This window comes from Alexandromys fortis, unplaced genomic scaffold (assembly GCF_014885135.2).
Source record: "Alexandromys fortis isolate MF-2015 unplaced genomic scaffold, M_Fortis_MF-2015_v1.1 scaffold_54, whole genome shotgun sequence".
Classification (NCBI taxonomy): domain Eukaryota; kingdom Metazoa; phylum Chordata; class Mammalia; order Rodentia; family Cricetidae; genus Alexandromys; species Alexandromys fortis.
Window position 1 is genome coordinate 5,961,468 of NW_026067958.1, and position 27,234 is coordinate 5,988,701.

Sequence of the window (27,234 nt, forward strand, 5' to 3'; positions counted from 1 at the left end):
CACTGCAGATGTGGTTCTGAATGTGCAACCAGCACACTTGATTCAGTGTGAGCTTTCATGCTACACAACACAAACCACCAGCATCTGTACAACCAGGCTGGTTTGGGGCTATTGTATGCAATGAATTGCAGTGCTTTGTGCGCCATATTTTCTGCTACTATAGAAACTCAAGAAAGGTTTTTTTGTTTTTTTTTAATTTTATTATTTATTATGTATACAATAGTCTATCTGTGTGTATGCCGAAGGCCAGAAAGGGCACCAGACCTTATTGCAGATGGTTGTGAGCCACCATGTGGTTGCTGGGAATTGAACTCAGGACCTTTGGAAGGGCAGGCAATGCTCTTAACCACTGAGCCATTTCTCCAGCCCTCAAGAAAGGTTTTAATAGAGTTCTTTTCCCATTCTTTGTTATTTAAGTATTGGATTAGCATATCTATGGATTCTGTATTAGAATGATTAACTTTTTAATTGCTGTTATAAACATGTCTGTCAATTTTGGAAAACCCTGAAGGTGATCTATATCCTATAGCATAAAATATTCAGCCAAGATTTAAATCTTTGTGTGAAAGGAAACAGGCACATGCATCTTAATGGTATGCATGTTTGCTTTCATCTTTAACAAATGGTAAAATTATATGCATGCCAGAAAGTAGCATAATTTTAAAACCTAAATGTAACTTTAAAAACTAATGTAATTTTTTTAACTAATGTAAGTTTAAAGACTAAACTAAATTTCTGGGCTAAGTAAACAGCTTAGTCTAAAGTACTTGCCTTTCAAACACAAAATCAAGAGTTCAACCCCCAGAACTCATGTTTTAAAAGTTAGGCCTGTGGGTAAGACTGAGCCTACTTAGCAAGTTCCAGACCAGTGAAAGACCCTACCTCAAGAAATGGTGTCTGGAACCTGAGAACTGGCCACCACAGACATGGCCTCCACAAGCACATGACCTGTAAACGTGCACCTATACACACACTAGCATGTAATTACATGCAAATCAGATAAAAATGAATTTCTTTAATTTATTATCAATAAATGTTTAACTAACTTGTATATCTATTCCATATCTAGACATCCAGAATTGTACAAAACTTTCTCAGGCAAAGGGGGGCATAAATAGAAGGCCTGACCTAGAAAACGCCTTGGGAGACTGGTCTAGGAAAGCTTGAATCTTAAAGAATATTCCTGGGGCTCTCTGAAAGACGGAACAATCTAGGGTGTAAGAAGCTTATAAGAGCACGTTCCCAGCCCCATTTCCCTCCCCCACTTCCCAGTCTCATAGGAGTGTGGAAGATGGGGCATGCTCTTCACAGCAAGATACCTGTAATGCCTTTTGCTAAATTCTAACCTGACAACTCCGGCCCTAGTAACTTTTCCATGACTGTTGCCTGAGTGATTGCATATGAATCACTTTGCTCTGGCAGAACCACCAAAGCCAGTGGTTCTCAAAACTTTGAGATTTAATGTCTGCTGTGTAACCAACTAATCTGCCAAACTTCTTTTTTGAATCTGTAATGAAATTGGTAGAAAAACATAATTGACATGCCCTCTATGGACTGTCAGATCACTTTAAAGACAAAAGAAATGTGAGCATTAACTAACCTGCAATAAATCATATATGTTTGGGAAGCTCCAGGAAGTATGACGAGCAGCTAGCGGTCCCTGTGTGCCTAGATCCATGGGAGTTAACATACCAAGTGTCCGCCACTGCTCACTGAATGCCTGAGGCACCCCCACCACTTTCTGTATTACACGCTTTATAAAACCTAGATTAATCATCCCATTGGGGAAAGTTATCGGCCTCAGAACATATTTTACCACCCACAGCTCCTTCCAACTACTTTGTTTTTGTTTTCTTTCAGGATCTTAAAATAAAAATATCACATCAGACTACAATAATCTCAGCAATGACTATGTGTCTATCACATGCCAAGCTTTGAAAAACATTTTTGCACTTGTTGAGTTATTGACTTGCTCAGTCCTAATAACTAACTCTAAATACTGTCATTTTCCAGGAATATTTGGCACCATGTAACTTGCTCTACAAATAATTTCTCAAGATTATCATAATGTTGACTTTTATTGTAGAAAAGAAATGGTGTCGGGATGCAATGCTGCCTCCCCTTATGGTGTCTCCCTGATGTGTCTAACTGATGATGTCTAACTGATGATCATAGCACACACAGGGGTAGCGCCATCCTTTGGGAAAGAGCTCAATTGGGAACGACATGATGTTTCTCCCTCGTGTGCTTTTCCATCTGAGTGTGTGAAATTTGAGTCCCTGCATTTCGGCTTGCTTTATGCTTTCAGGCTTTAAGGGAATGTAGCCGGTTTGGGGAATCACATTTTTAACCAAATGTCTGAAAATGGATTCTATCTTCTTGATGTTCCATCAACATAAAAAAAGGAGATCTACCCATTTGAAGTGAATTTTTTTTTCTGAAGTAAAAATTTGGAGTGAAATCTTTTTCCCCTGAGCTTCTCTTTCATTGCCAAATGTCTTTTCCCCAACCAGGACTGTTAAAATTAATTTTAAAAATTCATTTTAGCAGTCTGTGGGCAAAGTAGAAGGTCAGTGTGACCATTTTATCAAGAACACAGCATGGTCAGGTATCTCCCAAGCATGGTAAGAAACAGTCATTTGTTATACTGGGAGATAAATGCATTTCTTTCTGTCCCTGAGATTGCCAAAGTGCTGTCTTAACTGAGCACTAGTTAATGCTAAGACTTGGAGTCTACCATCTTGAGGTTCCTTACACTGTAAAGAGAACAGAGCAAACTAGTCCAAACAAATTCACATATATTCTTTTTTTCTTACAGAGGGAAAATGATCCCATCTGATCTCGAAAGAAGAATCCTTGAAGTCAAACAGAAAGTAAGTTTCTGTAGGGATCTCTGAGCCACAGCAATAAATGTTTCAATTCATAAGCAAGAAAAGCCATTTAGGGTTTGTTCTTAAGACAAAAAGGATCCAAACCCCAATCTCCAAGCTCTAAAAAAAATATGAAATTTTCCATGCAATCATCACATCAGTCTCCAGGTATACATATGTTGTACGAGGAGGGGTCCTTTTGTTCCGGCCGCCAGGCTAGCTTAACCCCCAAAATAATCACACAGAAATTGTATTATTTAAACACTTCCTGGCCCATTATCTCTAGCCTCTTACTGGCTAACTCTCACATCTTGATTTAACCCATTTCTAATCTGTATTCACCACGAGGTCGTGGCTTACCGGGAAAGATTCAGCATGTCTGATTCTGACAGATCCATGGTGGTTCTCTCTCTCTGCTTTCTTCTTCCCAGAATTCAGTTCTGTCTCCCCACCTACCTAAGTTCTGTCCTATCACTAGGCCCAAAGCGGTTTCTTTATTAACCTACGAAAGCAACACAATGCAGAAGTACCTCCTACACCATGTGTATACATGTATATGATGTACATGTGTATGTGTATATGTGCTTTATAATGGTTTAAGTTGCTGCATAGATAATCTATACAAGGACAGGTTTCTAAAAGCCCTCACAAGATGTGCTTGGTACAGGGCAGACACATGCATGAGCCATCCTCACAGCTAGGGACTGGCATGCTCGTGCAGCATGTGAGTGACTGTCAATGGGGCTTTAAGAGGACCACATTCAACCATATTCTGAAGGCATGAATTTAGAACTCCTTTAGAAATAGCAAGACAAGTTAGGGATATGACTCAGTTGGGAGAATGTTTGTTTAGCTTGCAAAACACCCTGCATTGTTCCCCAACGTCTCTAAACTAGGTGTGGTCGAGGCAGAAGAATCAGAAGCTTAAAATCATCCTCAGTTACATGTGGAGTTTGAGGTCATTCTAAAAGATTTGAGATCTTGTCTCAAAAATATAAAAACAAATAACAATAGCCATCAAAGAACATGCCCTTGGATGATTCACAAGTCAAAAACTGCTTTTAAGATTCTCTGTTTAACTTTTAGTAATAAAAGGTACAATGCATGGTTTAACAGTAGATATAATTACTATGTGCTTAGCAGTAATCATTTCTTTTCATATGCTTTTTATTTCCTCCTACAGCTTTCTTGTATTAGAAAGGTGACTATGTAAACCATAAGATTAAACCTTTGCTGCCACCTAAAGACAAACCCCGAAACATCAGTCAGGGTCTATAAAACAACACTGCCCATCAGGACAGCCTAGAGTGACCACTCTGGCCTGAGAGAATCCGTGTCGTTCTTCCACCCTCGTAGCCATATCCTATTCAATTTTCATGTTGCCATGGCTTGGGGAATGTTTAGCCCCAAGTGAGTTCTCCCCTCTCAAGTTCCAAGTAAATCACCTGAGCTGGTCCGCACAGGAGCATGGGCTGGCAGAGCCTCTCTTTTGTCCCACCTTTCACACCTGCCCATGCTAAGGGACGAGGTAGGTTCAGGTGGCTGGGTGTGAAGAAGAAAGAGCAGGAAATGAGCAAAGGAAATAAGAAGGATCACTAAATCTACCTGGAGCATGTAAATGGTGATATCATTGAAAACCTCCGGTGCAGGGAAGCCAGTGCTACTGACTGCTGCTGTCACAGGGCAGCTGCCAGGTACCGCAGAGTGGAGCTCAGTCATTGCTGTAGCCAATGTAGAGCGGTGACAATTCTGATGGTTAAAACGATGCATGTGGCAGGGGAGAGGTAAGAAGCCACGGATCCCAGTGTGGTGCCCATGTCTGTAGAGCCAGGCCGAGCTGGGAGGACTGACACATACTGAGGCCGATCTGCACCTGGGTTCCAAGTGAGCCTGAGCCACAGCAAGACCTTGTCTCAAAAAATTAACTGAGTAAATAAGGCCAGAATTCCTGTTTACACAACGGGGGCTTTCTTGCTTTTGTAGGGATTTGTTCCTTTCCTTGTGAGCGCCACAGCTGGAACCACTGTGTATGGGGCTTTTGATCCCCTCTTGGCTGTTGCTGACATTTGCAAAAAGTACAAGATCTGGATGCACGTGGATGTAAGTACCCATCAGCGACTTGCACAGTTTTTAGATGAGACTCATGGAGTACGATTTGCATTCCCTGCCCCCTTGCCCCCGTCTTCCCTTGTCTCTCATTTAGAACGATGGCATCTCAGATTTTAAAGATCCCAGAGGCACAGAACTTACACAGTGTGTAATATTAGTTAGAAACAGCCTGAGACAAATTATGCATTAAGGTTCCCCACATGACAATATCATTGACATTCCCAGTACTTGAGTCTGGTTCTCGGTTTATAGATCCATAATGTCTCTGGCTACAAATCATCCACACACACAGTCACACAAATGCAAATCTCCCTTATAGATAGTATATCTGTTACATTGGTAACAGAACCCTGCAGGGGTATAAAACTCAAGTTCAAGTTAGATAACCATATATGTGGTGGGTAAAAAGCACACTTGACAACTCACTATGGAATATGGATTGCCAAATTTCCAACACATTAGTTTGGTAAACTAAGAAGCTGAACTATATCTGAAATGTTTTGACATGAAGTTTATGACACCAAAATTTACAGAAAGTACACTACCATTTCCTAATAAAAACTATGTCAGTCTGCAAGGCTGAACTGAAGGGATTTAAATTGAGTGTGTTATTGGTGTGGCTTGAAGATCTGTTTCCATCTACAAAATATTTGCTAATGAACCACGGTGAGATAAAATATTTGTGATAACCAACCACAAACCGTTACCAACTCAGCACAATGTTTAGCTCAGTTGATCTTTTTGTTGCAGTATTTTCTCCATAGCAGAAGTGATAGGTTGTTACACATTCAGGTACCAATGTTTATGCTGCTGTGAGTTAAAACTGCAAGTAGCATTGACCGGGTCATTCTGGCTTTCAACATGAAGCCTGTAATGGCTCCCTAGCTGATCTTACTCCAGCCGTGGTGACCATAGGCTTTCTCATTCTGAGAGCATGGGCCTCCCAAAGGAACAACTAAAAAAACTACAGGAAGGGCTGGGGAGGCACTCTTTCTCCCACTCATGCAAACTGGAAAAATATGTCTCCAATTTGACTCCATAATTATAAATATATAATATATAAATGTAAGCTGGAGACCTTGAAATGTAAAGACCTCACATTAGGAGAAGGTGGTCCACTCCCTTCATCTGCATGCACCTATGAGGGTCATTTTCATATTAAGACATTCCCACTAATATGGAAGACTCGAAACTAAAACTCCAGGCCATGGAAGGCACTGCACTCTCCCTTGTCTGTCTTGTCATTTCAGGCTGCTTGGGGTGGAGGGCTGCTGATGTCCCGGAAACACAAGTGGAAGCTGAGCGGGGTGGAGAGGTACGTGTGATTTCCTAGTCTATAATGTAGGATGTTAAAAGCTACATAAAATAAAATGGCACTCCACCTCTAAGGAAGTCTTAGGATGCCAGCAAGCCCACTCTGCCTGTATTTGTGAGTCTTGCCTATGTGTAACTACATAAAAATCCTGCATCAAGTTACTGAAGAAGGAGAATGGCTTTCAAAAACAGGGTTTATCTCTAGAGTTCATTCCTGGCCCTTTGAATCAACTACCATAATTTTAAAATTTTTAAACATTTTTCTAAAGGGAAGATTTGTAGTTTTCATGTTACCATTAAGAATAAAATCCATGACTTTAAAGAAAGCAATAAATAGTTTTCTCAAAGCAGGTGAGCACATTGTCCTTTGTCATTCGTAATGACAAAAGTTACATTTGGGATTAGACACAGTTAGCTGAGCCAAAGTGGGACCCGCCAGGGATTTCGTTCTCCTGGCTTCATCCCACAACCTTTTTCTGACGTAGCTCCGATTGATGCAGTAAGTAGCTCTTATTTGGGGCCGGGGCAGCAGACCATTGAGAAAGCTGCAAAACACAAAGGAAGCATGTTTGGTTAGCATAAAACATGTTGAAGTCTAAGGCAGGAAATGCAGAATATAAAATATGGCCTCAGGCTATGATTCTGTGCCACACGCAAAGGGCAACCAGTTCTCTCATCAAAACACAGCAAGACAAGCGGGTCAGCAGGTCAGCTCCAGTTGTGAGTTCTGCCCCTCCAGACCACAGAGAAAGCCTTAATTTATCAGAGGCTGACAACTGCCTACCATGCCCTGCCAAGCAGCCAGATGCTGCCCAGGAAAAGCTTCACCCTGGCTCTGCCCCTAGACATCTTGGCACAGGTTCTATGTCAGGACCAGAGAAAAGGCTTCGGGAACTTGGAAGCATCTGTCAGCACACAGAGAGGCCAGACCAGAGAGTGTCTGTGTAAGACTCAGCCAGCTCAGGCTCACCCAGACAGAAGCCATGAGTGTGGAAGTAGGGGAGGAGAAGGCCCGCGTTAGAGCCAAGGTGTGTCCTTTGAATTAGCAGAAATAAGGCTAAGAAAGAGCTGGGCAGAGCAGCCCAGCCTCATGATATAGGATGACTGTCCCTGAGTCCTGGCCTGGGCACAGCAGGGTTAAGTCACCAGCACTGTCCTTGCTGACTATGGCCCAAGGGTGGGGGAGATGAGAGCAGGTGTCCTTCCACCTAAGCTTGTCTAGAACCCCAGTCACACCCACCCAGAACTGTGTGTTCTCAGCCATGGCGGCGAGTGTACAGCACCTTCCATTCTGTGGCTGCTTCTGACACAAACTGTAAGCATCTTTTCTACCACTTTGAATGCCACCTCGCTCCGCAAGTGCTGAGAACCACAGAGCACCCCACCACTGCCACTTGAAAGCTCACTAAATTACCTACCTAGAGCCTCGGGAAATAAACACCCACGCGCTTTTATCCTGAGGATTATTATTTGAGGGAAACGCTCACAGTGTTCATCTTGGCACAGAGTCCTCTGTGTTCTTGTTGCTACAATTCTCAAAACTAGATTATGACTAAATTTACCTAATGGGATCGCCAAGGATGGAACACTCAGAAAAATAAGGGCACTGCCATGTCATGTTCTGAGCACCTGTAGCAGATCGGAACCATCCTTCACCGTCCTTAGCATGATGTGGACTCTCTTTAGAGAATAAGGCCACAGAACCCGTGGGAATTGCTGGCGTCAATGTGTGTGCACTTATTTAGGAAAGAAATACGGCTCTGTCAGAGAAAACTTTTCTCTGAGTATCACAAGCCAAAGTTTAAGACTCCAAGGGGAGAAGAAATCTATTCTTGTTCGCCTGGTTTCAGAGCATTCCTAAGTGACATTCTCATAGCATAATGGCAAAGCCAATCCGGCTTCCTCTTTGGAACAAGCCAAGTCCTTCAGAAGACTAATTTCTGGCTAGCACTGCCTTTCCTAGAGCCAGCGTAGCCGAGAAGCCCAGCTCCTCCAGAGCCGGTCTGACCTTGGAACAGTCTACTCTTCCAGGGCCCTAAGGACTTGTTGAGGGTTGCAGTGAAACAGAAGCTGCGTCACCAATTGCCTTCAACCCCACTTGAGAGCCAAGGCAAGCATGCGGTTAAGATGGAGGAGGAAATGATCCTTCCTGGATCTCAGCATCCCAGCAAGCATGCACCAAGCATCAGCACTGGGCTTAGCATCATCCAGTGAGGGGCAGAAATGGAGGAGGAGGAGTCCTGCTACAGAGCAGAGATGTTTGGAAATGTCTTTGGAGAATACCACTTTCTGCCCAGGAGGTTGGCAGGTTATCGGCCATAAGTGTAAGTCCCACGGGTGCTCTCCAAATGCCATGGACCCTCAGCTGAATTGTTCATTGACTTATGTAGGATTCCTGGTACAGCAAGTGTTTTCTGATGGGCCAGTTGCCACCTGTCATTCCTCAATACTTCCCAAGGCCCTCACACCTTGAGGGATGAAGGGACAGCAAGCTAAGGCATTTTGGACACCGTTGCTATGGGATGTTCCACTGCCTTCCCTGCTCCTGTGGGTTTCTTTATACAAAGGTCAAACTATGACTCTCATCCTAAAGACCTTTAGCATCTTTACAAGTGTTGAGCTTCCTTGACAAACACAGATTCCTTGGCAGGAACAATTGCTCTCTCTGGGCATTGGAAAGGAGGAGTCGGAGTGGTGCTGGAGCGAAGGGGAGAAGTTAAAGGAACTGGAATGTGGCTGAAGAGACACTTTCAGAATATGGATGTAGGGACAAATAGAATTAAACAAAGGGAAGCCAAGAAAGAGGCCATAGCATGGCAGGCCCAAGAGTGGAGCAGAACACTCAAAGAACAAGAAGTAGTCTGCCGTAATGAAAATGCAGAAAGGAAGGGAAGGGATGTCGGCTGCACACAGAGGTCACCCTGGAGCACCCCTGTCATGTGCTGCAGTTTGGAGTTTGAGCTACAGGGAAAGACCATAAACAAAACTGTAAAATAACCCCAGTGCCCAGGGGTGAGGGACAGTCAGTTAAGACTATCCAGATTAAGATAATAATAATAATAATAATTAATAATAATAAAAGAAATATGAACCATGGTCCTAATGTAGTGTAAGTCCCTGAACTGTGCACCTTAGAGCCACAGTTGCTGAAAGAACTTAGAGTTTCATAAGAATGAGGACAAAATTAATTGGAATTAATTGGAAATTACCTCTGCTGTAAGGTAGGTGTGGGCAACCATACCCATAATCTCAGTACACAAGAGGCTGAATCATGAGGATGACAACTTTGAATCATTGCAGGCTTTGTACTGAGACTCTGTTTCAAAGAGAAGTAAAGGAAGAGAAGAAAGAAAGGAAGAAGAGGAAGGAAAAGAGAGCAGAGCCTCTCTTGTATGGGCCTTGCTTCTCCCCATAGTTAGGAGAGATGGCTTCAGGGGACTAACGGGAAGCCCCCTGGAAGGACACTTGTGAGAAGTGTGTGCGAACTGAGCAGGACAGATGCCATCAAGGACGATGATCAGTGCAGCAATGTTTCCTCATCCAGGCCACTGTGGCAGAGTCAGAAGCAGGAATAACAGAAGCACAATGATGACCCTTCCATCTGCCCAGTGCTCTGGCCAGCAGTGGCTAAAGGCAGGACCCTGAATTCAGTGATCCCAGGCACCCTAAGGCTCTGAGAGCACCATACAGGCAAATGTACACATCCGTTAGAGGAGAAAGGGCCATGAAGCGTGTTTACCATGTTCCTCTCTGTGAACAATGGGAGGCTGCACCATGAAGCCTGCTCACCATGCCCCTCTCTGTGAACAGTGGGAGGCTGCACCATGAAGCCTGCTCACCATGCCCCTCTCTGTGAACAGTGGGAGGTTGCACTTCTGTAGATGGAGCATCATCCTGGAGTCTGAGACAAGGAAGGCAACCCGGAAGCCCTGGTGCCAGGGCTGGAACCTCGGTTATCTGAGCCTAGTGTGCAATGCTACCCTCTAAACAGATTTTTTGTTATTTTTTTCTCTTTTTAGGGCTAACTCTGTGACATGGAATCCACACAAGATGATGGGTGTCCCTCTGCAGTGCTCAGCTCTCCTGGTTAGAGAAGAGGTATGCTTTTCCTGACTCTGGGGCCTGTGCGGGAGTGGAATCTACCTGTGCTCATGCAGTTCATGGTCTCTGTCTCTGGGGCTGGTCCAGGGCTGGGATCTACCTGTGCTAGTGCAGTTCGTGGTCTCTGCTCAGGTCCAGGTGTTCACATTCCCCCACAGAGAGTTCTTCTGAGCTCTTGTTTGGAGGGGAAGGAAGACTTAACTCTCAACCATTAGAACTGAGGCCTTGACTTCATTTGCATGTTTTCTGTAAAGACCTTTCCTCAGATCGAACCACCTCCCAATACAGAGAGCTTTTATGTCCCTTTCTCGGAAAATTAAATTCACAATTTGCTTTTGTAAATAAGACGAGGAGTAGATTTCACCATCAGAAAAAATAGTTTTGACCATAGGAAGTATATACAGGATAAAAAAATTAGTTTTACAATTTAGATACATATGCATGGTTAGATATACATGGACACATCATATATCTCACAGTTAAATTTAAAATCAAATGCTATATTCAGAAAGTAAATTTAATCCATCTGTATATATATTATACACAAAGAGAATAAGCAATGACCACTTCTTTCATTCAAGATACTTAGATATGCCAAGTCTGAGAGAGACTGTTGGCACCTGCATCTCCTTCTGGGGCCCAGGATGAGAAATGTCCTCACTCTCACAGATCTCTTGTTTCTAAGAACTAAGCAAAGAGCCAAGTGTGTGGTTCACACTTGACTTCTCACGTTAAGGAGGCCCAAGCAGGACCACTGTCAGTCAAGCCTTGCTTGCCTAGGCTACAGAACCAGACCCTGCCCAGACACAAGCTGAACCGAGCAAATGAAAGCAAGAACTAAACTAATTTTTCCATATTAAGATCGTGATACTAGATTTTAGTATCATGTCTAAAGCCATTTTTAAACATTTAACTCTACTTGCTTTAACAATATTTCACTTATTTTAGAAGATACAGATAAATTTAAACTCACCCAAAATTCTGTTATTTGAACATATCATTAAGGTCTTTAAATATGTGCTCCCACAATTTTCCAGGAATGTGTATATTACATATGAATACATTTTTATGCATTCAAAATAAAATTGCTACCATGCACCTCACACACTACATTCTGTATTTAACATTCTAGAGGGAGTACAATATTTCCGAACTTTATCTTGTTGGTCTTTTAATGCTCTCTCACATGATTCCTGGCTGCTTAACAAATCGTAGACATGTATCCTTATCCCTTTTCTGATTAGCAATCCCTTTAAGACGGATTTCTGGGTCAAAGGCGATCTTCCTTCTTTGATCCTTCTTGATTACTGTAGATGTAAGCACCACGCCCTCTGTGTCTTCATCAGACAAATTCAAATCTGGACACAAATTGAAGACAAACTGCCCTACAAAATTCAAGGAACACATTGTGAAAGTATTCCTCAGGACTGGTTTTCACGGAAACACTTACTTTACCACCATTGCCCTGGCCCATGGACACCTCAGCTGTCCTACTGGGAAACAAATAGAAACCTTTGTCACTGATGTCCCAGCCAGATGTTTGGCAGTGGCTTGCGTTCTGTCACTGCAAGCCAAGCCGAGAAAGGCAAGTCATATGAAAACAGGCCAGTATGGGTCTAATTAGCGGCCGGCACTGGAAAGATTTGATGTGACCCAGGGTAGCACCTTGTGGTTTGGCACCTGACCCATTCCTTTTTAAAATACTCGCTGACAATTGAGACACAGAAGCTCCTATCTGCTTCTGCTTCTGCTTCTGACGGGAGGTGAAGGAGTCGGACCGCCGGCTGTGTTTTACAGGCTAGAACAGCGAGTCTCATCTGAAAGTGTTGAAATAAGAACGGCGGGGCTGCGTCCCCAACACCCCAGCCGCTTGGCTAGCTCATGCCCGAAATAACAACACACAAACTGTATTCATTTAACTGCTTGGCCCATGAACTCTAGCCCTTACAGGCTAATTCTCGCACCTGGACTAGCCCATTTCTAGTAATGTTTGTAAGCACCCCAAGGTGCGCTTACCAGGAAGATTCTAGCCTATGTCCATCTTCATCGCGTGTGCCTCAGAGAGCAGAGCTATCGCGTCTACCCGGGAGAGCTGAGCATGGCGTCTCTTCGGGAGCCGAGCAGAGTCTGTCCTCACTTCCTCTTCCGCCCAGCATCCTATCCTGTTTATTCCGCCCACCTATCTTATAACCTATCAGGGCCAGCAGTTTCTTTATTACTCAGCCAATGAAATCAACAGATTGATATATGACACTCCCACATCACTTGTGTTAATCACTTTCCTTTCTCATCACTAGGACCAAACCCTTGATAGCAGGGAGGTTTATTTCAGCTCACAGTATGAGACAATCCAGTCCATCACGACAGCAGGCCACAGCATGGTGTGTAGCGAGATATCTCACCACCTCCAGTCTCCACAAACACAGAAGAATAGGCTGAATGTGGTCCAGGCTGCACCCTTAAGGCCTACCCCAGTGAGCCATTCCTTCCTAAAGTTTGCACAGTCTCCCAAAACGTCAACCTAGGGAATCAAGGTTCAAACAAGTGCTGCGAAGGGGCGTTAACATTCAAACCATAACATTCTCTTCCTGCCCTCCTGGCACTCGTGGCTATCCCATAACACAAAGTGCAGGCAGTTCAAAAATCGCTGTAATTCAACAGTTTCAACGTTGTCCCGAAGCCTCTTCAGAAATTCAAAGCAGTGCTAATTACGACCATCTAAAAACTAAAAACCCACAAAGGCTTAGAGTAAACATTCCAGATCCAAGGGGAAGGAAAGGGGACATAGCGAGGGGAGGGTGGGGCCGAGCAGGCTTGTGCTAGCGCTTGAGGAGACACGCTGTACAGGTCAATACAAGCCAAAATGCCACTCAAAAAAAAAAAAAAAAACACTATTGAGATAAAAAAAAAAAGTATAAATTCAGCACCCAAAATCGCTATCTTCACTGTCCACTGGTTAGGCCCCGCCAGCAGCGTTTTCGCTTCTTTTGGTCCCAAATTACATATGGGCCCCATCAAGTGAGACTTCCAACAGCAAGAAAACTTCATAAACATTTGCGATAAATGGTCGATGCCGGTGGCCCCAGCACACTGTGGGAGGTGCTCTTCGTGGCTCTCGGTTTACTTTTCCATACAAGCTCGGACCACCTGCCCGGGGTGGCACCTCCCACAGCGGACTGGCCCTCTCACACCGAGTATTAACAAAGAAGACGACCCACAGACTCGCCCACAGGTCAATCTGATGGCACCATCTTCTCAGTTGAGGCTCCTCCTTCTCAGATGACTCTGGCTTTTCTTGAATAGATTAAACACTGACCAGCACATACACTGATACAGAGTTAGAAATAAAAATAAATCAAAGAGAAGAAGGGAATAGGTTAATTTAACTCTAAGAGCCTCTCAAATTCAAGCGCATGTGATGTCCTGGCCACATCCCTCCACTCCTACCCCCTTTGGAATACAATGAGCATGGCATCACACAAAAATGCAGTGAAAATTCTGAAGAGAAAAAAAACTTCAGTTTTCAAAAGGTTGAGATGTATTGATAAGAGTTTAAAACAAATCCTGGCATTGCAAGGGATTAATAAAGGCTTTAATATTCTGTTACGCATTATAATAACTAGACATAAGACATAAATATGTAAGTTCTTAGGTCTATTTAAACCCGAGCCTTCCATTTTCTGCAGCACCCACGTATGTATTTAAACTAGTTTGGAACACAGCGGTCTATAACTGTTTCCTTGCTCAGAACCAGGACATTAACCCATGAAAGCCTTGTGTGTAACAACCTAGATCACTGTTTGCTTCTGTGAGCCTGGTCAGACCCACCCACCACCCTACACTCTATGAAGTTCTTTCCTTTGGTACAGATGAAACCCACCTGTTTGTGAGTTTTCAGTGCCATGGAAAACCCGGTACAAAGGTTTTGTGGCCATGAAACAAAACGGAAGCACCCGCTCTAACTCTACTAATTGTATAATTCTATTCATCTGTAAGGGGATTTTCTTTTTCAAATTCAGCATCTTCCTCCTGCTCTCATGCTCACATATCATTTTATTTTTTTCTCATTTTCAAAGATAACTACGGAGTCCATGTAGTATGAAGCCCAAGCTACAGGTGGAGTCAATTCTATTGTCTTCCAAGCGCCCTGTCTGCTTTGCCCAGTGTTTTAGTTTGGATAACTTTTTAAAAAGGTTCTCACTTCTACTTCAGCTCAGTGATCCCATTTTCGTCTTTTCTTCTCTTGTCATGAGTCACAAGAGAAAGAAAACCAAATGCCAAAGCTTTTATAAAATCACAATTACACAGCAGCTGACAGGAGAGTCAGAAGCCTCCAGTGGATGTGATAAATTGAATCGTGGTGGGGTTTCCAGTAGGAGACTGGCAATGAATGCTATTGTAGTCAGAAGCGTGAGTCACTTGTGGTTCTTTGGAACAGTCACTTCTCTGCCTCTTTCTATATTAGGGTTATAGTGCTTGGGCAAATTCATGGTCACTGACAGGAAAATCTCCTTTGCAACCACCATAGGCAACTGAAAGGGAAAATGAAGTCTCCAAGCCTGACCCTTGGGAGAGGAGCAGAAGATGGGAAAGTATGCTCATTGAGGTTCAACTCATAATTGCAGTGTATTTGAATTTTTTTACATTCCAATTTATTAAAATAAGAGCAATGAACCATCGATTAGCTCAAACACTAATAATTACAGAGGAATAATAATAATTACTATCAAATAGCTCAAACTCTAATAATTACAGAGGAGTGAAAGTTCTAGAAGAACCACAGTAATGGTATTTTAAGAACCAGAAAGTTGAGACTGGAGAGATGGCTTAAAGGTTAAGAGCACTGCTTAATCAGAGAAATGCAAATAAAAACAATTCTGAGATTCCATCTTACACCTGTAAAAATGGCCACAATCAAAAACACTGAAGAAAACTTATACTGGAGAAGTTGTGGGGAAAGGGAAGACTCCTGCATTGCTGGTGGTAATGCAAGCTGGTACAGCCCATTTGTATGTCAGTGTGGCAATTTCTAAGAAAATTAAGAAACAACCTACCTCAAGATCAAGCAATACCACTCTTGGGTATATATCCAAAGGATGCTCAATCATACCACAAGGACATGTGCTCAACTATGTTTATGGCAGCATTATTTGTCATAGCCAGAACCTGGAAACACCCTAAATGCCCCTCAATCAAAGAATGGATAAGGAAAAAATGGTACATTTACACAACGGAGTACTACACAGCAGAAAAAAATGACATCTTGAAATTTGCAGGCAAGTGAATAGACCTAGAAAACATCATATTGAGTGAGGTAACCCAGACACTGAAAGACAAATATTGTATGTATACTCACTCATAAGTGGCTATTCAACATAAAACAACAACAAAACCAGCCTACAATTTACAACCTCAGAGAACCTAGACAACAAAGAAGACCCTAAGAAAGATATATGTGGATCTAATGTACATGGGAAGTAGAAAAAGACAAGATCTCCTTAGTAAATTGGGAGCATAGGAACCATGGGAGAGGGTAAAAAGAGAGGGGAGAGGAAGGGAGGGTAGTAGGAAAAAATATATAGTTCAATAAAAATAAATAAAAAAAAGAGTACTGGCTAATCATTCAGAGGAACCAGATTTGATTCCCAGAACCCACACAGCAGCTGACAACCATTTGTGCCTCCAGTTCCAAGGGATCTAACACCCTTTTCTGTCACCTTTGAGCACTACAGACACATGGTAGACATGCAGGCAACGTGCCCACACGCATAAAATAAATCTTAAAAAGCAAAGAACCAAAAGGTTTCTGAAGCCTCTTTCCCCCTCCTTTTTCTCTTTCTCCTTCTTCCTTTTTAAAAGGGTGATCTTGGTGTATAATCCTGACTGGCTTGGAACTCACTATGTAAACTGTGGCCTGGATCTCAAACTTGCAGTAATCCTCTTACTTCAGTTTCCCAAGTGCTGGGTTTCTGAAGTATTTGAACTGCAACAAAACTAGATTAAGATGATCACCTAGAAAATGAACATCGTTTGTGAAATTTTTTTATCTATGTATTTTTATAAATGTCATTTCCTAAGAAGAAGAAAAAAAGCAAAAGTGTGTCCCTGTTAACCTCTGGTAACGTCCCCCCCTGAGTCACCATCCCACAGAATCAGCCTACGATGCTTGCCTTAAGTCTCGCCCGGTAGTTTTTCTATTTAATTCCTGCTGTTTCCTTCTTCCGTAAGATACAATGACATTTGGGTCTATGGCTTCTCTTTCTAAGCAATTGCTACCACAATGCAATCCTCATGCAGAGTGAGGAGAGCGCCCTGAACTTCCTCTTTGCTTTTGTAGGGACTGATGCAGAGCTGCAACCAGATGCATGCTTCCTACCTCTTTCAGCAAGATAAACACTATGACCTGTCCTACGACACCGGAGACAAGGCCTTGCAGTGTGGGCGCCACGTTGATGTCTTTAAACTCTGGCTCATGTGGAGAGCAAAGGTGAGTACAGGCCAGCTGAGTGACGACCACGGAAAAGGAAGCCTGTGAAGTGATTGCTAGATGGAAAATCACTTGGGGAGTTCTCTTTGATCCCATATCTGCATACCCACATTCTCCATGGGCAGGAGCACAGCTAGACCCATCCTTTGTCCCTTCTCCAGTCCAGTGGTTTCTCCAGCTCTCAACTCAAAACCCCATTTGATGTGTCTGGCAGAGCACAATATTTTTTCAAGCGGTACCTCTTACTGTTGTCATCCTCATTGTTATTTGGCTTATTTTGTGCCATCCTCTCCATCTTGATTGATGATCCACCTTGATGACTGATCGATTGCCTGCGTAGATTTGTGTGTTAATAGAAGGAAATGGGAGTGGAAAATGCCTACCATGATTGCTTGTCTTGGACTCTTCAAGGGATAACTCCCAATGAGAAAACATTTTTTTTTAAAAAACTCTAGAAGTTCCGAGTCCTTTGTGTAGGGTTCTGTGTGTCTCAAAATTCTTCTAGAGGTGATCCTTCCTTTCCCAGTACTCTCTGAAGCTGTTGGTACAGTACAGGTGGGCCTCTTCTCGGCCTTCTGAAGGCAGACATGTTAAATGTAAGGAGTCAGCAAAGGTCAGAGACTATATTTTATCATATAATGCATCCTAGCCGCACTTGTCCCTCTGCCCTTTCTTATCTCGCCACCCCCCAAACCAAAGACCAAATCCCACCTTCATAGCTTTTCGGGGACATTTTGGCTTTGCTTTGTGACCTTAGTTTAATTTTGGCTATCCTCTCAATTCACACGAAAGAAAGGTCGTCATACACGCAGTAAGCTAAGGCAAGAGGACTGGGGTAGGTTTGAGATCAGCCTGTCTTCAGAGCTGGATCTTGTCTCACAACCATGTAATCGTCGGAGCCACATTTTCTAGGGTGGTTCTTGCAGGGAAAGGTTGACTCCCGCGACAGGCACGGCTAGGGAGCTTCAGATGAGATAATTATTTCTGCTTCTGGTCTAGGTGAGGGACTGCACTTATTATTTTGATAACTCTTATCATTTCACCTTGAAAAAAAAGTGAAGCTTGAAGTTGGAAGTGAAATGGAAAATTTTTCCATTTGGATGTTCAGACATTTGAAGCTTTGTGTAACAAATAGCAAAAGCTCTTAAGTAATACAGCTGGTGACCTTCCCTGTTTCACCTCTCTCTGAGGTCTTCTATTTCAAGGCTGGGAAAAGTGGCCTCCTTCACTTCGTTCTCAAGGGTTGGCCTACTCTTGCGGTTTGACCCACCCCTGATATTTCTTACATTCTCCCCTCTCAGGGATTAGGACCTGGAACATTCTTTACGTGGTCTGTGTTGGGGCTTCCCTTTGGGGGACGATAAGGCCCTGAATAAAAGGGGAATGCATAGCCATCTTATCTCCATTATACTGAGAGCTTCTTCCTCTGGTTCCACGCTGGGGTAGGTGGCATTCCAGTTCCAAGAGCATTAACTGGTTTTCTGAAATTTCCGTGTACCCTTACTGAGTACAGGCACCGAAGGAGACAAAGCATTTTGGAAATCAGTTCTTTAGTGTGCCCAGACATTGGGTAACTAGCGCCAGTCCAAGGCTGTTGTGCTGTGCTTCCTAAGTCCAGACCCAGGGTTTCCGGAGCTCAGAAGTAAAGGACGTCAGTGGCATCCTCACCCATGAGCTCGCTCACGTGTCACCTGACACATGAGTCACACATCATCACAAAGGACAACACCGGAAAGCTAGGCGGAATAACAGGCTTCCTAAGATCAACTGGCATTCAGTGAGTGCCCGTTTGTTCTTACTGAGGCATACAGAGAGTTCGGGATGGCTAATTTACAACAGAAGTGGGGGCCAAGCAGCCATGTGGGGGGTCCCTGACAACCCTTCTTGTCTACAGAAAAAGACTAGCCCAGCCCTTCTGTTATTAATGACTTCCATGATTGCATCTATGAGCTGCAGAGGCAAATTTTCCCCTTGAGTAATCAAAATAATTGTCTGGGGAATTAAACCCTGGCAACAAAAGGAATCAGCTGTGGGCCCCAGTAATGAAAAGGAAGAAATGCACCTGGGGGGTGGGGGTTAAACGGGAGCCAGTCAGCAGAGAAGCCTCCCGGAGCAGTCTCATCTCAGCGCAGCAGAGCTGGAGAGGGCAGGCTGACCACCAGTCTCCAGAGAACTCAAATCATTCCGCCATTTCCAGCTGAGAGTGACCCACACACCCACTTTTCCTTCTCTTTCACAGGGGACCACTGGGTTTGAAGCACACATTGACAAGTGTTTGGAGCTGGCAGAGTATTTATACAATATCATAAAAAACCGAGAAGGCTATGAAATGGTGTTTGATGGGAAGGTACGTGCTCACATTTCCAGAGTCCCCATTGTTGATCCCAGCATCTTCAATGCCACTCTTTACCTCTGGCGTTTTCTGAGGCCAGTAATGTGCTGTCTAGCTAAGTGGGACCATTACAAGGGGAAGCCATAGATGGCGGGATGGCTCCTCTGAGCTGGAATAAAGATCGGACTCACAAATAATCCTACAGAATGTGAAAGTGAGACGCTCCAAAGGCAATTACTCATTCAAATACAGGAATTATCTTCTGAGCCTGAAGAATAAGTGCATTTGAACCATTCTTGGAATTTTAGACTGGGTCTGAATCCTTCTTTCTTTCTTCTTTGTAGCCTCAGCACACAAATGTATGCTTCTGGTATGTGCCTCCCAGTCTGCGTGTTCTGGAAGACAACGAAGAAAGAATGAGCCGCCTCTCAAAGGTATATGCTGGAGTTTTTTTTGCTAGATGTAAGACACATGAAGCATCTTTATGAGGAATGCCAGTACCAATCCCCTCTGTGGGCTCCACAGACCCAGGATGTGTGAAGTCCATATTTCCTGACTTTTCACAATTCCATTTGCTTGTTCCTAGAGAGAGAGTTTATGATGTCTTAAAATAATTGATTGGGTGATAATCTCTACTGACATTCAGAAAGCACCAAGAACTGCCCTCAAAGGTTCGTGATTTTTGAAGGAAAACAGATACTCAGTTACAAGCACAAAAGAGATTTGATGAAATGATCAAGAGGAAAAAGGCTGCTGCAAGCCCTCTTGAGATATCAAGGCCAAGGCTACCCAGGGGAAGGATCAATAACATTAACAGCTACCATTTACAGTGTGCATTGTGCCCCAGGCTCAGCATTTATCAGGTTTTAGGTCACTTGAAGTCTCCTGGCAGCAAGTGTGAGCTGACGTGGCCACGCACTGTTGCCATCCCATAGTACTGAATGACAGGGAGAAATGAAATTTCCCCCAAATTGCCAGTAGGTCTGAGCCTAAAGAGCTTCGCAGTCTCCTTTGTCAGGAGGTACTTTTTTAAACCTTTAATCTCTCCCAACATCTACACATGGGTGAAGTTTGTTTTTTGGTGTATAGCATCAGGGTGCTGTAGGACCACCCCTAGTATGTATGTGTGTGTGTGTGTGTGTGTGTGTGTGTGTGTGTGTGTGTGTGTATTTGAACTTCAGAAGGTTATCTGCTCTACATTCTTTTCTTCAGTGTCTAGAGGAGGTTGGAGGCACAGCCAGGATAGGCAGACGTGTACTCCCCACTGCTAAGAATCTCACCTTACCTTACTGACCTTCTGGGAACAATTCCCTGTATGTAACAGGAAGACTAGGATACCTGCAGATGAAAACTCCTTACGAAAGCTTATAGATGTTAACATCTGCCCTTTAGCAATCCAGCACCGCCTTCCTCCACAGAATGAAACTTGTATGTGGTAGACTTTTTTTTTATTTGTCAGTGGGTGTTGTATATGAGGGTACATGTTCACATGTGCATGCAAATGTACATGTGTGTGCATATTCCCATGTGTGCACCTGCATGTTGGAAAGAAAGCCAAGTTAAATTCTGGACAAGACAAGAGCAAGAACCCACCCAAAAGTCACTTGTTGTGCTAAAGTACTGAGATGTGGGTTTTCAATATAATGGGCTACTGCAGGTTAGGTGGCTTATAGACAATAAGAATTAATTCCCTACAGTTCTGGGGGCTGGGGAATCTGTGATCAAGAAGCCAACAGATTCCATATCCGCTGAGGCCTCACTTCCTGGTTTATTGACAACCTGTTTTACTGTACCCTCCTCTGGCAGAAAGAATGAAAGAAAAACACCTTTCCAGGGTCTCATATATAAGTCACTAATTCATAAGGCAGAGCCTCTCAAGAGCCCCATCCCCTAACTGGGGATTAGGATCACAACATAGAAAGTTAAGGTGACACGATGCTCTGTCTCCAGTAAGCACTTTGCACAAACTCTCTTGTGTACAGAAAGGGAACATTAATCAAACTTAATGGTGGCTCATGAGCCTTTCCCAAGGGTTAACTGGTAGGGAAGAAATATTTAGATAACACAAGTGGTTATTACTAATAGCAAGTGTTCACACCTCCATGAGGGTGTTACAATGAGGATCTGGAAGGTACACTTCCGGCTGCCCAGATGGGCTGCTCTTTGACCACCTCCCTGCTTCTGTGTCCTCTCTTCCATCGTCATCATCTTCTTTCCTGTTGTTGCTGCTCTAGGGATGGACCAGGAGTTCATGCATGCCTGGCAAGTTGCCCGCCTGGGAGCCACACTCTAGCCTCTCTTCTACTTATTCTTTTGTTGTTTTGTTGCTGTTGTTTCAAGACAGGGGCTCACTCTGTAGCCCTGGCTGGCCTAGAAGTCACAGAGAGAGATCCACCTGGCTCTGCCTCCCAAATGCTGGGATTTAAAGGTGTGATCCACCGTGCCCAGCAACTCTTCATCATTACCTGCATCACTTGTATCGGTTTCTATAGTCCTCCACTAACTGATGATTTTCAAAAGGCCAACAAATGGGTTTAGTAGCAAATTGGAAAGGGAGCAATTTGAGCGCGTACTTGAGGGGACTTTGCAAAGGTCCAAAACTGAGACGTTTTTGGCAAATGTCTCTTGGATGACTGTTCTACTTCCCCATTTCATTTCTTACGATTCTGTTTTAAACACAAGAGCTTTACAACATATAGTAAAAATACCTTTCTATGATAATTGTGTGTTATTTCATGAATACTACCCCCTTAGGAAGAAACAAATGTGTATTTAATTATAAATAGACTTGCTGTGATGTAAGTGATAGTCCCCATTTTCAACTCCATTTCTGACCGTGTACATCCCACATGAGTTGAAAGCCTGTCTGGCGTCTCATTTATGGCTGTATCTTTGTTATGAACATCACAGATCAGATTGTATACTTACAGACTCCAGTAGCAAATGCACATGGACAGATCATGCATCTGTGCAGATGCAACTGGAAGGTGTGTCTTGTCTGAAAGAGCTGTCCTTCCCATGCTACTGCCGTAGTAGCTAGAATTCAGAAAGCCCTCTGCACCTCCCTGAACTGAGCTAGGGAACAAAGGAATACAAAGGGCCACACCTAGCTTCCAGGACCTTACAGGTGAGGTAGAAAGAGAAAATGTATTTGTTCATCAGCGAAAGGTCAATTAAGAAATGAGGATATTGTTAGACTCGGTGGGGAAAGGCCATGTAGTTACAAGTTGGAGAGGAAGATGATGGCAGCAGGAAAGGGCTTGCAGCTCTTGCAGCACTGGGGGGTCCTGCTGGGCACTCAGCAAGCAGAGCCCTAGAGAGCACACCACAGGCAGACTGATGACAGGCGTGAAATGACCAAAATGTAGACGTTTCAAGGGATCTTTAATAAATTGCTCTTGCCAGAGCTGTAGATTATTTTGGTGAGCAATTGAAGATGAATCCTTGGAGCTGATGACAAAAGGCCTTTGTGCCAAGCCAGGGAGCATGAACTCAATTTGACACAGCCAAAGGAAGCCATGAAGCTGCAGGGAACAGTCTAACATAAATACTGTGATCTTGTCTGAGATAGTCTTCTGTATATGAAGTCGTGTGGACTCAGCTTTTTACTCCCAGATAATTCTTCATATAATTAAAACAAAATACTTATAAGCGGAAGCAATTTGTAAAGAGAATATAAAGAAACTGGGGAGGCCAGAGGAGTGTTCTGGGTGTCTTCCTCTATGGCTCTGGCCTTGTTCTCTTGATACATGGTCTTCTGCAGAACTTGAAACTTAGTGTTTCAGCTAGGCTGGCCAGTGAACCTCAGGACCAGCCCCTCTTCTCCCCACAGCATTGGTGTTACAATATGTGGACCGCTCCTGGCTTTGTTTCATGGTTGCTAGAGGAACACAAATCCTTGTGTTTTTAAGCAAGTGAACTCACCCGACAGAGTCACCTGCCCAGCCCCTCAGAGGTCTATGACATTTATCCATCACTTGATACTATCCCTCATAATAATTCTGTGAAAAATGCTTTCTTTGCAATGGCTTCATATTTTCCGGTGTGAAACTCTCTCCAGACGGGGCCAGGACCGGGTTCTTCCCATTCCCTCCAAACACTAACTAGACAATCAACGTGGAGAGTGCCTGTTAGCCTACTGTGTGTTACTCTAATCATATTTAGGGTTTTTAATGTTTTAAGCTGTTTTTATTCTCCGAGTCCATGAAAACTTGAAGAAATTCCTTCAAGAGAAAACTGTGGTCCTGTTTAGTTAAAAACCAAACTAGCTAGGGGGTTGCTAACCTAAGGGAGGTCCAGCCTTTGCACTGATGTGGTGGTCTCTCCGACAGGTGGCGCCAGTGATCAAAGCCAGAATGATGGAGTTCGGAACCACTATGGTCAGCTACCAGCCCCTGGGAGACAAGGTCAACTTCTTCCGCATGGTCATCTCCAACCCTGCGGCGACTCACCAAGACATCGACTTTCTCATTGAGGAAATCGAACGCCTGGGACAGGATTTGTAATCACCTCCCTCATCAAACTGTTTCAATTCTCTATCTAGGTAGACAGCTAAGTTGTCACACTGTGTAAATGTATTTGTAGTTTGTTCCAAAGTACAACTATTTCTATATTGTGGTGTCACAGTAGAGTACAGTTAAAAAAAAATCAAAGCAAACAAACAAAAAAGAGACATTGCTCCTTTTAAAAATCCTCTCTTAAGTTTAGAATACCTCTCTAATAATTGGTGACAAAGGCTATATGTTCTAATCAGTAAGAGAAAGCATAACGTTGTTATAAGTACTTCCCTTTTAATATAGTATGCTAATCCAACTTTATTTTCCCCTCAGAGCAGTAGTATTGAATAGTGCCGAATCACCCTTGAATCATAAAAGATTCTTGGGGTACCGACAAAGGACAAAGTATATAAAGTGTATACTGATAATAAAAACTCTCGCCTTTTTCATAGTATTAGAAAAAATTTCTAATTTACCTATAGCAACATTTCAAATGTATTTAAATACATATAATTTTACAAAAAGAAAAAATATATATTAAAAGAAATCCTATTTTGTAACATATAGATTTTATTTTATATGGGTTATACAAACTGCAGGGGCAGATATGAAACCTAAGCCAGATTTATTTCTTTATTTTTTCTCTCTCTCTTTCTTTTCACGGAGGCACAATAAAACACTTTAGCAAGGTAATTTTAACATAGAAACCCACCAAATTCTTTAAAAGTGTAGTAACTTACTTTAGTATATATTATGGCTTATCATATCTCTAAAGATAGTATTTCAAAACAAACACACACACACACACAACCCCTATGAAACTTCCTGAAACAATAGATCAGACCAACAATGAAGACCCTCTTCCTGTTTGGGATTCATACACACTGGTCCTGGAAGACCCGCCCTATAATCCCTGCCTGGTCACGGATCCAGGCGAGCATGGCCATTCTACTTTCCCAAGTAGCCTGCTTTGAACAGAAGGTTGATATTAGTTCTTGAAGTGTCTTTTCAAACCATATTCTTTTATTAGATCATTTGGATTAATTAGGAAAATAAGCTAAAAATAAAACCTAATCAGCCCAAGCAGGGGGTGCGTAGCACTGAATGTGTGATGAGCTCAGAATATCAAGCCCAGCCACGGGAGAGAAGACCTCTGTGTGACAACAGTGGCTTCATCCCAAATGCCATTTTGCTGTTTTCTGGAGAAAGGGTTATTTGCATCGAGTATATGCTCTTGTTCGAATCCCTTCTTCATCCCACACTTCTACACCTCTCCTGCTAGACTCCCTACCTCCAGATCCTCGATAACGATTTAAGTCCCATGTGGCTGTTTCTTTCCTGAAAATGAGTTCCTCGTGCAAGCAGCTTCAGATCTTTTATCTGCCTCCCATCAAGATCCACAGTGACCAGAATATGCAGAGATCACTAAAACTCAAAATAATATTTTAAAAGTAAATTTCTTCCCCTGCCAACTCTATGGAGAGCTACCCACAGCTCCCATGATAACTTTAGAGTCACATAGGAACAGACCTAAGCGCTGGCACAACTAAGGCCTTTTACGTGCAAATGGCGGGTACAGGTCTGGAAGCATCCTGCCACTCCTTATGGATGGGCATTTCAAAACTCAGAAAGACCACAGGAACAAAGAAGGCCCTGTCCTTAACTATCCCAGATCTTCATGACTTAGCCCCAGACTTCATTTGATCAGGCTGTGCAAACCTACTGGTCCTTGGTATGAATATGGCTTCAGGCACTTGCTGTCTAGAAAGCCAATGGATTCCTTGGAGCACTGAAGTGAAAACCCCCTGTGCATGAGTTAATAAAGGAAGAGCCTCCCATGGTAGGTGCCTTCTAATGGGCAAGCTTGCTTTTCCTTTCTATATACTGGCTGCGGAGAGCTAACCAACAGCTGCCTATCCATCTTCAGCCTTGGGCCAAAGATCTCATTTCACAGGAAGAGACAGTCATCTATCAAACCCTTTGTCCCTCTTAGAGAAGGCAGCAAGCTCTAGTGTCGTGATTAAGAGAAACTTAGCCCTTGGGGGACAGACTTGGTAGCTAGCACAAGCTGGTTTCTAGTTTGACAAGATGACAGACAGGCCTTGTATTCTAGAGAAGGAAGCAAATGCAAACTTAGCAGGTCCCAATCTTTTAATTATATCTGCCATCCACTTGAGAGAAAAGGAGGGACAATAGGAAGAAAAAAGAATAATAGAAGGAGATGGTTTTGAACATTGGTCCAAATTCCCAGTGCCAAAGGTCTTTCTTTATCTGTGACCTATTGTTTTTTTTTTTTTTTTTTTCATTTAAAAAGCATTGGTTTCAGCTTTAATCAGAACTGATACGGCCATTTTTATTTACACAGCAATATTTTATTTATTATTTAAAATACTTGAAAAAAGTGCAGCGTGTGTTTATCTGAGATCTCTAAATGGAATAGAGTTCATGTACTGTCACAGGATTTGAGTAAAGAAAAAATTTGTGTGTGTGTATGTGTGTATGTAAGTGTGTGTGTGTATTGCCTTTAGTACATTGTTAGTACAGTCTTGTCACCTCAGATTGGGGTTGTGCACTTTATATTGAATTGTGTGGTGTTGCAAATTAACATTGTTGCTGTAAAAGCTTGCACAATTATCAGTATGTCTTCTTCTATGTGGTAGCTCTATTGAACTTTGACCTTTGAGACTATGAGAACTACATTTGCATCTGTCCCAGTTCTCACCCTCTCATGCCTTCCAAGCTGTGTGCCCTCTCCATCAGCTGTTATAGAGAACATAGCCTCAGCTAAGCCCCACCCTAAGAAATCCCTTTGAGGATTGTGTAATTGCACACAAAACGCAAAGTGAACACCGTTTCATCTCTAAGGTTAGAGAAACCAATTACAGAGTGTCACAAGCTGATACCGCGGGTGTTGACTCCATGGGGACTGGGAGTAGGTGCTGCTCCACAGAGTGTGAACAAAGGAAGCACAGGTGTAAATATAGTAGCGGGACAAAGAATCAAAGACATCAAACCAGGTATCGTCTTGCACGTGCTTTTCTGTTTTCAAGTGCTAAGTGCAAACGCTGTGTATTAACTAGTTGCGTGTGCCAAGATCTTGTTACCAAGTGGTGTTTCTGAATAATGTCAACATTTCCCCAGCACCCTCCATTACTAAAGACAGAATAAAAATAAAAATAAAAATAAAATATACAGATATGTGGCAACTGTTCTTCCTACCAAATATAAACTTGTGTATGAACAAAGTATTTTACCTGTGTTTTCGCTCTAAACCCAAATAAATGTGTAAATGTGGACACATCTAGTCTGTGCATGGTCATTCTGCACGCTACCATGTGGCAGAGGTCATTTTTAGTGACTTTGTCTTTCAGTCTTATTTCTGCTATCACCCTCTACTGACACATCTAGAGGATACCTTTGCCCAAACTCTAGTTTCTCCTTCAAACAGAAACAATCCATGAAAAATATTTTATTGTAAAAGAATCATATAAGCAGAAAATGAGAAAAACAAAATAACAAAGTTCC

General features: G+C 43.0%; 1 protein-coding gene across 1 annotated transcript in view; it reads left to right on the forward strand.

Moving 5' to 3' along the window:
- Gad2 (glutamate decarboxylase 2) overlaps positions 1 to 27,005 on the forward strand; it is a 68,032-nt gene extending 41,027 nt beyond the window's left edge. Inside the window, exons 9-16 of the mRNA XM_050152749.1 lie at positions 2,819 to 2,873; positions 4,854 to 4,970; positions 6,230 to 6,294; positions 10,313 to 10,391; positions 16,732 to 16,881; positions 19,121 to 19,228; positions 19,558 to 19,647; positions 23,545 to 27,005. Of these exons, the coding sequence (XP_050008706.1) occupies positions 2,819 to 2,873; positions 4,854 to 4,970; positions 6,230 to 6,294; positions 10,313 to 10,391; positions 16,732 to 16,881; positions 19,121 to 19,228; positions 19,558 to 19,647; positions 23,545 to 23,718 (838 nt within the window). The 3' untranslated portion in view covers positions 23,719 to 27,005. The remainder of the gene's footprint in view (positions 1 to 2,818; positions 2,874 to 4,853; positions 4,971 to 6,229; positions 6,295 to 10,312; positions 10,392 to 16,731; positions 16,882 to 19,120; positions 19,229 to 19,557; positions 19,648 to 23,544) is intronic.
- Positions 27,006 to 27,234: the final 229 nt, after the last annotated feature.